The 11,189-nt window shown below is 47.7% G+C and overlaps 1 protein-coding gene across 1 annotated transcript; it reads right to left on the bottom strand.

Annotated features, from left to right (window-relative positions):
• Window positions 1–548: 548 nt before the first annotated feature.
• Window positions 549–9,411, bottom strand: PHLDA1 (pleckstrin homology like domain family A member 1). Its single transcript, XM_078678548.1, has 2 exons — window positions 8,500–9,411; window positions 549–3,468 (listed from the first exon to the last, which is right to left on the bottom strand). Exon 1 carries the CDS (start codon window positions 9,034–9,036, stop codon window positions 8,527–8,529), a length of 510 nt encoding a protein of 169 aa, XP_078534674.1. The 5' UTR covers window positions 9,037–9,411; the 3' UTR covers window positions 549–3,468; window positions 8,500–8,526.
• Between the last annotated feature and the right edge of the window lie 1,778 nt (window positions 9,412–11,189).

The raw sequence follows: 11,189 nt of genomic DNA, 5'->3' as shown, positions 1-11,189 counted from the left end.
GTGGTAATTGTGGTTGTCTACTTATGTGAAGCTGTTGCACCCCTGTGTATCGAGGCAGGTGGTAGAATCCCAAGACAGACAATGAGGTCTGAGCTTCTGAAACGGAATATTAGAGTTTTAAGAATTGATCAAAACAAATGTAGCAATTGTATATCCATATGTAGCTGGATTGTATAAACGTTGCAGGTCTTAAATTAGCCAATCCTCTGTAACCTAGAAGGATGTTTGCAGCCATTGCTCTTAAAATACAATATATGGTTGTTCTGTAATGCAGTCTCCTCTTCATAGCAGAATGAGATCTTTGGAGGTGGCTATTGCTCTGAGGAAGATTCGTTGTCATTCAAACATGAAGTTGTGACTTTGGGGTATAAACTTTTAATGGGCATTTTGATTTGATGTTAAAATGTGTTAGATTTTTAACCGCGTTGCAAGCTTTCAAGGATTTACCAAAAAACAACATAGAATTTGACTATCGCGATACAACTAGTCTTATGCAGTACGAATCTGGCTAAAATTAGCAAAGTGAAAAGATGACAGGTGATCCAAACTCTCTTTTAATACCATAGGTGTTTCTTTATTTGAAATGGATTGCATTTTGGAAATATGAAAAATAAATCCCATCTCTCAGAAATCATTTATGAGAATTATTTACATTACAACAACATACGACTGTTGTCACTCACAACACATTATATGGCAGAAAGCATTTGATACTTCTCTGAAGCCGGCATTTGCATATTGTGATCCTAAAGAGGTGGAACCTCTTTGGGAAGTAACAGATATAACATGGTTTATTAAATAAGCTACGCTACACAACAGTCCCAGTCAGAGAGCTTCATTGTGGGCTTTGGTGTCCTTCATCTACAATGGACTTCCACGTTTACAATAGGTTCTCCAACCAGAACACCAGGACTCCTTTATCAAATACTAGTCTGAATTTTCTACACAAATTTTTATAAGATACATTAATTTGACATGAAGGTGAAATATCTGTACAATCGCTTTAGTAACACTAAGTCAAGACAGAGACAACAAAAAAACAAGAGTTAACCAAACAAATGGATTGCATTGCCAAAGCAACAAATATATCTATAGGTTGACCTAACTTGTTCAGCAAAATAACTAAAAGACGTTGTTAACCCTCCTGTATTGAACAGAGGAAAGTTGACCAGCAGCTCTGAGGGTGATTTATATGTTCTTTAAGTCAGGTGCCATGGTAATATGTACTGCCTGAATGATAAACAAGTTTTGTATCTCCGAAGATTGATTTGAACAATAAGGGTGCACAGATACCTGAATCAGGATCATTTATTTTACTGCAAGTGTGTATTGAGGCACCTTGCAGGAAAGCTGAGGCAGGTACTGCACCAGTGACAAATGGACAAACGGGGTTACGGTAAGACTCTTCTGTTGTTTATGTACCAGCTAAGACTAATTTTGATCAATGGTGTTGTTCTTGATGTGCTAGCAGTCAGAACCCCTTATGCCGCCCGATATTGTGTGATGGATCAGAAAATAATGACCTTACAGCAACCCACCTTTTAGTTGCAACACGAGGGACAAGCATTTGGGGACTATTTATGATATTGTCTTCAGTCTTTAGGAGACGGTGAAACCCCACCAGAGAGGACATAGAGGGGCCGTGTCAGCTTTGGACTCAGTGTGCTCCTACAAGGCACAGATTTTGGGCCATTTCCCACTGAGCAAGCGATGATGAAAGGCTTAGGTATAGGTGGCACCTCACAATTATGCAGAATTGAACACTCAAGTCACCAAAACATAAATAAAACAGCACCATTTTGTGCATTACCTTTGGCCCCATGATTCATAGTCTATAGTAATGGGGTAAAAACATAGGAAGTTAATAAATCATAGCAAATTGATTGACATCATATGATCACTCCAATGTTAAGCATGTGCTGTGGTGTAAAATCTCACGATGCCCTGAAGCAGCCATTTGAACTCCATGGGCTTTCATTATACTTAACTAATTAAATGGTTGTAAAATGTTCACTGAGTGGAACTGCATACACAGATAATGTGAAAGATTTGAGTATGTCATGGCATCCCATGTACACAACTTTGACAGCAATGGCAGCAAAACCTACGGGATTTGTTCTAAAAGGCTATCAAACAATAGTTGACGCCACACTGTAAGGTAGCCCTCTCCATATTGTAGCCTTGTGAGAAATATGAGTCATTATGAACAGGACTATGATCTACCCATTCAAAACCACAAACCAAGCACAGACTGCTGCCTTTAGAGTACAGAGTGCATCTGACACAGTCTATGGGTCAGGTGGTCCTCAAACTCTAGGGATCAGTTTTGAAGATTTCACAATTTCACATAACGCAATTCAAACACGACCAAATCTCACTGTTCCACAAAATTCCAAGTTACTCAAAGAACTCACTTGCTGTCAGAAACGTTACGCTTATTATAACATAGAACTCAGGTGTACATAATGTTATGTTTTTTTCTCACAAAGTTAAAAAGATGTTCCACAAAGCATAAAGTGACAAGTTCGATGTCTTCTTTCACCTTTCTTTCAAAAGTAACCAAGCTTCTCAAGATGTCCTTACAAGAGTCAACTTTCAGATGTTTTAAAAAGTTTTAAAGAGCCTGCAATAATGAGTCTAGAAGTGGAAAGAAAGAAAAGACGACAGTTGGACATCTGTCATCGCTTTAACAAGATCATGCTGTTACTTGGTTCTCCTCACATGACGAGACAACACGCTGAACTCATTAAGACCCAAATCAGATTTGTCACACAGCTTTGTCATCTTCCTTTGCAAGTGGCAAATTGTGTTACAGTACACTGGGTCATTCTTGCATCAGACACGCTGCTAGGAAAATGAATTTAACGGTGTGACTCATATGCCTCAGTAAATACTTAATGCGGCCTTCTATGGTCCTACTGATGTCAGCCGCGACATTAGTTACGCCTCCATGAAATTGGAATCATACATCTGCGGTTGTCTTAAAACTGGAGGAACTTGCTATGCCCTTTTGTCCACTTGGGGAAAAAAAATTCTTACTGAAAGTTTTCCAACTTAGGAGAGTCCACAATATTTTCGGTATGTTTTTCCAGTTTGTGAATTGCTTTACCTACTTTGAAAAAAAGACTCACAAAAGGGAACAAAAATAGTAAGTACTCTGTTACTTACAACACAACACAGTAGAAAGTATGGAATGCCATGTTGTAGCAAGGTCAGGTTGCCAAATGATCTTATATTTTTATTTTTTTAAACGGGTCCGAAAATAACCATAAAAGTCTTCCAAACTTGAAATCGTGCCTCTTCCTTTTTGGCAGCGAGACACAAGCCCCCAGACAATAAGCTGGCTTTGAAGTGTTTTAAGATGCATTTGCTGCAGTGCTTTCCAAGAGTTGGTGAGCTTTGATCTGCCAGAGACACTGACAAGTTGGATTTCCACCCGTCCAAGAAGGATCATTATTAAAATCCCACCTGAAAAAAAGAAACAGCCAACATTAAAAAAAAGAAAAATGCACTTTAACAATGTAATACATATAGTCTAAATCGCTTAAACAAAGTTTAACATTTTTGTTACTCAAATATTCATTCAAAACACATTTTTTTGCTAAAATAACGTAGAACAGTACAAAAAGTACTATTAGTAGTTGACCTCCTCTCCGCGCCATTCATATAAATGAAGAAATGCAGTTCAGATACTTATGCAGCTTGGTTTAGATTACTTTGGTGTATGTAGTGTCCTGTATATATTTGTATAGCGGGACCCTTCTGGTCCCCTAAGGATGACATAAGTGATGGGGTATGTCTCGTGTGACGTTTTGTGAATCAGTTAACAGTTGTACTTTGAAGAATAAAGACATGCACTACTGAGCTCCATGTGTGGTATAAACAATGTAACTAGCTCTCAGAACTAGGGTAACGCTGGTAAGGTGCTCTTGCTTTTTACACAGGCCAATTTGATGTAGGAGTTTCCTTAGGGCGACCTGATGTCCCGGATTGCCCCGGACAGTCCTGGTTTTTAGAGGACTGTCCCAGCTTCCCTACGCTTTTCCTACTTTTCAACAAATGTCTCGGTTTTTGGGACAAAGATAAAGTCATTCTGCAAAGCAGAAATGGAACTACTCTCTCCTTTCAAGAGATGCCTCTAATGTGATTTTATTTTATTTCATTCCTTCAGGCAGCCCAAGAGGAGGTGGGCTGCGGGCTCCCAGCCGAAGGAAGACAGAGTGGGGAGGAGAGTGTGTGTGGGGGGGCGGGGGGAGGGTACTCCGGCAGGGAGGTTCTGCCACAGCTAATGTTATGTAATGTACCATTGTGTATGTGTGAGAACATTTTTATATATGTACACAAAGGGCACGAACCGGGGGTAGACGCGTTTGGACGGCGTCCACCCACTATTTTCAGAGGATGAACGCCGTTCACTCTGCCAAGAATTTGGGCCCCACTGAATAATGTGCTGAACTCGTCCCTGTGTAATTTCCAAACACCGGGACACTTTCAGCAGCGCCTGCACGTTGTCTGCTTTCCATCTGCAACAAGCATCAATGTGCAGGCGGGGACATGCAGGCAGGGACAGCTTTCTTATTTCTGACTTCTGCTGGGCCCATAACAAAGGCCAAATGTGAAGATTCATCAGGCCTCCTTTGTTCAGTGTCCCTTTCTGGAAGCAGTCAGGAGCCTCACACCTGATGCAAATGAAGCAGAGGGGAAACAAAGGCTCACACCTTGTTAGCACTTCACACTTACTTAAGAGAGGCAGCTTTTCACTTTGTTCAGTCCCTGTTTAGGGATAGGCGTGCACTGTAAGAATGGCTGATGTGTTGGTCTTTCCCAGGACTTACACAAAACAAATTGTATTTATATAGAGCTTACTTGTTGGAATAATTTAAGTACCACTATTTGTTCTTGTGCAGCCCTAGTCATCCCAATGCAGGGTGTCAGAGCGCTTTACATCAACACGTGCATATTACATGTACAAATAAATTATATGAGTTTGCAAATAAATGCACAGGATGTGTTACATAAAACTGGGGAATTGCAAGGTGTAGAAGTCACGTATCATCTTCCATAGCTCATTGTGCTATTATCCTCGCAATGCATTCCAATGCACACATGATAGACCTTTTAAACATATATGTGAGGACTTAAGGTCTGATCTCTCTTCTTGTGATGCCACTTCCTGTAAAGTCATGGCTTGTGATGCCACTTTCTATGATGTTGATTTCTGTGATGCCATGTGTGATGTCATGTGCCGTGATGTCGCGCGCCGTGATGTCACTTGCATACTGCCTAATTAGGTGCACGCTGGGATTTTGCGCACGGTGATGTTGCGTGCCGTGATGTCGCGCGATTTGATGTCACTTGTATACTGCCTAATTAGGTCTGTCTCCCCACTTCTTTTTTTAGGACTTGTGCCTTGTGTACACGCACATATACATATACATTTATATGGGTACGGAAAAACCGAGACTGGCCAGATATAAATGTAATACGACCTTTAGTCCTACGTTTATGTCTGACCTGTCCTGGTTTTTGCTTCTTTAAATCTGGTCACCCTAAGTTTCCTGACAGTTTGTGTTTTGCACATGACCAGGTTTTTTCAACCCCACTCTTGCTTTGGTTAAGGAAAACACCGTTCTCCAGAGGCCATTTAGTGATTTTCTTTTTCTGTGAGTGTTAGGACAGCTTCTGTATATTTATTTACAGATTGTACGACGTTGGAAATCAGCCTGCTGCCTTCTCCCCTGAAGGCAAGCGTCTTCGAATAACTCGCGCGTTACCAAACCAGCAGGGACCATCAGCTATCCTGACAGGCAGCAGTGAGAAGGGCAGAGGAAACGCAAATCTACAGAAATGCAAAGGGGGTTCACATTTAGTTTCAAATCAAATGTGTCGAAAACAGCCAACGCGAGAAATCAAGACCAAAACCTGCTCGCCTTCTGACATATGGCGAGCTGACAAGAGCTGCGGAATGCTTAGCAGAGAAAGGCTGGGCAGCACACAGTTAGTTGTGTGCACGGGTGAACTTCTCTGATGTAAACATGATATTCCCAGAATGGTTGCAGGCCTCAGCCTCATTTGAGGAGTCGGTTCAGGGCAAAATTTACAAGCGGAGCTAGGCTTTCACCCAAGAAACACAGCCTGCCCGTTACTTCATCCCATGAATAAAATATTCCAGTAACAGCAGACCCGGCTGCCAAGTGGGAGCCGGCGCGCGGGACTTCCTTCCTGGCGAGATGCTATCGTGTAATTGCCTCGCGCATGGAGCCTTTATTCCTGGCAACCAGGCCCGCCCCCGGGGCAGGCTGCGTGAGGCTAGGCCCCGGGAGAACCGCGGCCTGAGGCCAGCCAGGGTCACGGCTCATGAAAACATGTCCAGTGGCTCGGACTTCATGAGGGCCAAGGCCTGAGGCCAGGGTCACAGCTCATGAAAACATGTCCAGTAACTCGGTACACCCACCATAAGGGCCAAACTCTGCCTGAGGCCAGGGTCACAGCCCATAAAAAACATGTCCAGTAACTCGGACTCCATGAGGGCCAAACCCTGCCTGAGGCCAGGGTCACGGCTCATGAAAACATGTCCAGTGACTCGGACTCCATGAGGGCCAAACCCTGCCTGAGGCCAGGGTCACGGCTCGTGAAAACATGTCCAGTGACTCGGACTCCATGAGGGCCAAACCCTGCCTGAGGCCCTGAGGCCAGGGTCACAGCTCATGAAAACATGTCCAGTAACTCGGTACACACACCATGAGGGCCAAACTCTGCCTGAGGCCAGGGTCACAGCCCATAAAAAACATGTCCAGTAACTCGGACTCCATGAGGGCCAAACAAACCCTGCCGAGGGTAAGCACTTTCAAGTGCAGCGTTATTGCTGTTTTCTATTGAAACGTTTTGGTGAAACATGGCATGCTGAATGTTTATTTCCATGTGTTTACATGTGTATCCACATACTATGTGGACAAGATGACCGACAGCTATGGACTCACAACTTTAGGAGTGTGCCACCCTCGCTGGACTACTCTTCATCCCCCTTTCCTACACACCAACAAACCACACTTCCCTTCTCGGCTTCGGAGGGACTCTGCTCCCATGCAATCCTTTAGTTCTCCCAAAAAGGCGTGTGGTCATTGAATTCAGTGAGGTCAGCCTGCAAAAGCATCTTCCTTCGCTGTAAACATTCTTGGTAGAAATGTGACTGGTTTATGGACAGACGCATTCTATTCCATTCTCCAGGGTGGCTCTGGTGTAGATAACAAATAGGGGATGAAAGAAGGGACAATGACTTGACTTGTCGCCGAAAAGTCAAAGCTAAGTGTCCGTCCCATCAATAACAGTGCAGGCAGCTCACTGCGAGCCGCTCTGCTGCCGCCCGGCTGAGCCTCTGCTGCCACCTAGCGGCGCTGTCCGTTTTGGTACCCTCACCTATCAGTGTATCAAGCATATGGACCACGCCACTATTCGGGTGCTTTTAAGCCCTTGGCTGCTCCTGGGGTGCACCTGGCAATGACAATATTTAAAAGTCGAAAGAATGAGCCGGGAGTTCACACTGTGAAGAACCAGGCTAGCAGCGACCCCCCTCTAAGGGATCAGAACACGAGCGAAGGAGATCAGAATCCGATTCCCACCCGTGTGGTTTTCGTACCAGCAAAATAAACACAGCAACATAACAAATGGGTCGAGGTGTGCAGTATGGCCAACGCTCCTCCGAAGAAGAAACCACACACTCCGACACTCACGCATCAGCTCTCACACTTGATACCACCGTGTCTCACTCAGGGGAGTGTGCCCCACACACTGAGTGAGGATCACACATTGGGGCATCTAGTACGTCACTGTGACCGCGTCTCACACTGGGGAACAGACTCCTTCATATGGAGTGCGTTTCACTCTGGGGCACAAACTCCTTCTCTTGGAGTCAGTCTCACACACTGGGGCAGAGACTCCTTCTCTGTGCGTCAGTCTCACGCTGACAGAACAGACTCCTTCACATGGAGTGAGGCTCACACTGGGGAACAGATTCCTTCACGCGGAGTGAATCTCGCAGACTGGGGCACAGACTCCTTATCTGAGAGTGAGTCTCACACAGTAGGGCACAGACTTCTCTGGGAGTGAGTCTCACACAATGGGGCACAGACTCCTTCACTATGACAGCGTTTTACACACGGGGCACAGACTCCTTCTCTGTGAGTGAGTCTCAAACACTGGGGCACATACATCTTCACTAGGAAAGAGTTTTACACAATGGGGCTCAGACTTCTTGTCTGGGAGTGAGTACCACACAGGGGCTAGAATACCTTGGTCCAACGAGCTCCACCATGCACCATTTATGTATGTTATCTAGCGTTATATGCCACCACTCCTCTAAACGCAGCGCTACAGGCGTTCTCTAGCGTTATATGCCATTGCACCTCTAAACGTAGCGCTAAAGCGCTCCAGGCGTTCTCTAGCGCTCTATGCATTGCTGCTCCAAACGCAGCGCTACGGACAAACATCAGTTTTTCTTACCTGCGCTGGCAGGGCGCCCCCTGGCGGCTAGGCGGAGTTGGATGCGCTGCGGGAGCGGAGCGCCGGCCTCTGCTGCGGGTGCTGCAGCGGGGGGCCCGCGGGGGGCGGCCCCGGGGGCGGCTGCTGCTGCTGCTGGGCCAGGTGCTGCTGCTTGTGGCGCGTGGAGCGCACGGCCAGGATGGCCTGCCGGTTCTTGTACTGCACCATCTGCAGCGTGATCTCGGCGTTCCAGCCCTGGTCCTGGGGGCCCCTGAAGTCCACCTCGCGGCCGCCGGACATCACCACCGTGAAGTACACGTACTTGCCCTTGCGCTCCACGCAGTCCACCGTCTTCATGTGCGAGAAGTGCAGCTGCTTGAGGCGGGGGGGCTCGGCCCCCGGGGCCCCCGCCCCCGCCGGCTCCGGCAGCTTGGGCGGCACCAGCAGCAGCCCGTCCTCGGTCAGCAGGCAGCGCTTCTTCTTCCACAGCTGCAGCAGGCCGTCGCTGCGCTTCTCCAGCACGCCCTCCTTCACCACCTTGCAGCCGCCCTCCAGCATCCTCTCATCCGCGGGGGGAGCGGAGCTCGGCCCCTGGGGGAGCGGGGGACCGTGCCCGGGTCCAGCCAGGGGTACCCGGTCCTGCCAGGGGCACCCGGTCCGGGGCAGAGAGGCGCGCTTCAAATACTGAGCAGAGACCGGCGAAGGGTACTGCTCAGACCAGGGGATACACCCTGAGCAGGGACCACCAGACACACACTGCCCTCAGCAGAGACACTGCCCACAGCAGAAGCAAACTGTCCACAGCCACCCCTTGCTGAGGATGCAGAGCTGTGTGCCACCGTCTGGTGCCACCCTACAGCCTGCTCCACGCCTCTCCCGGGGACAGATGCAGCTGCCTCTCCTCCTCTCTCCTCAGTCACTGGCAGGATCGCCTCGCATCACCTCCCGCTCCCTTTATAAACCCCTCCCTCGCCCACCCCCGAGTGACACCCGGCGGAAGGAGGCGGCCCCGCCAGCTGCAACCCCGGAACCCGCGCCAACACACGTGGCAAGTGTCAAACTCAGACAGAGGCGGCGCGGGGGCAGCCCGGATAAGATGCCCATTCACTCCTCCACGTGCCCAATTAACCGCAATTCGCGTCCCAGTGCGGGGCTCGCTGCGCGCCCATCCGGGGCAAGTGCATGCGGGCACGAGGAAGGTGGGGGGCGGGGGGGTCAGGGCACAGCTGGTGTGTATCCTCTCTTTCTGCGTTTTCCTTTCCCCAGGAACAGATGTGCTCGCTATCCAGCTATATACATCACGCACCTTGCGTGACATCCTAAAAAGTCTCACGCCTGCGTGCATCTACCCACCTCATGGGCCTCTCTCACAGTGGTTGGTCTCACACCTAAATGGAACCACGCACTTCACGTGTGACTTTAACTAGTCTAGATTTTACACCTCCACACACACTTAATGTGCCACCCTCATTGGGTGTGAGTTTCACACTCGCGTGCTGTCACAGGTCACACCGCTACCTTAGGGTGTGTTTGTGGCACATGACATCAAACGCACATCTCGTGCCCCCTCATTGGGTGTAAGTCTCACACTTGCATGCACCCACGCCTTCTCATGTCACTTTCATTGAGTGTGTTCCAAACACATACATACGCCCACGCCCCATGCGTCTCCCTCGTCAGGCGTAGGACGCACGCCCAGATGCAACAACACAGGTCATACAATACTCTCATTGCGTGTGGGTCTAACAGCTGAGGTTACCGTATTCTCACCTTAGACTACCATTAATGGTCCTTTTAATTTGAAATGAGGTATGGCGTATGGACCAATCACTTAATCTTCCTGTGCCTAAAAAAGACTATGCCTAAAAACATGAATGTGACGTCATAGAATGTAACTGGTGCTCATGTAGAGCGCTCCATTACCTTCGGGTCGAGTTCGCGCTACAACCATGATAAAGAAAAAGCACATCTCGTGTCACCCTTATTGGGCGTCGGATATCACACCTAGATACAACCCGTCACCACCCACTTTACGAGTCACTCTCACAAGTGTGGCTTTCACACCTCTGTGCACACGCGCACACCAGGTGTGCCACCCTCATTGGGTGTGAGTCGCACAACCGCATGCAGCCACACAACACATAGGCGCCTTGACACCTTCGGGTTTTAGTTTGCGCAGTACAAATTGCCTAATAAATAAATAAATAAACACATATCCACTGCCTTCGGGTGTGTTTCTCTCATATTGCATCAGCCGCACGTCTCCTTTTACACTCATTGAGTGTGAGTCTCACACTTGCATGCACCCACACCCTCCCACATCACTTTGAGTGCGTGTGCTATACACATGCATGCTGTCACACCCCGTTCGACAGCCTAGTCAGGTGTAGGGGCATACCTGCGTGCAACTACACACCTCATGCATCAAGTTCGCCGCCCACTTGAGGCAGAGGTCAAAGAGAGCGGGATCCGAGGGGCACAGGTGCCCATACATTTTTAATTTGAGAAAAACAGTTCCCCAACTTTTTATGAACAGACAACCGTCCTGGGATGGTTAATTGCGAGAGATCAAATGCTCCAGCTGAAGTGTAAAACAGAGCACTCCTGGGATGTGAAACCGGGGAGGGGCAGACCGCTAAACAAGCCTTCTTGCCAGGGTGCCTGCTTGCCTGAAAAATGTGTAAATGTGCACGACTGGTCAATCTGCAAAT

Source organism: Lissotriton helveticus, chromosome 1_1 (assembly GCF_964261635.1).
Source record: "Lissotriton helveticus chromosome 1_1, aLisHel1.1, whole genome shotgun sequence".
Taxonomy (NCBI): Eukaryota; Metazoa; Chordata; class Amphibia; order Caudata; family Salamandridae; genus Lissotriton; species Lissotriton helveticus.
Note: the sequence above shows the minus strand (reverse complement) of the source record. Positions and strands in the feature narration are given on the sequence as shown.

Excerpts from the sequence above, each read along its gene's own strand:
- PHLDA1 (XM_078678548.1), bottom strand. The coding sequence starts at position 9,036 with ATGCTGGAGGGCGGCTGCAAGGTGGTGAAGGAGGGCGTGCTGGAGAAG.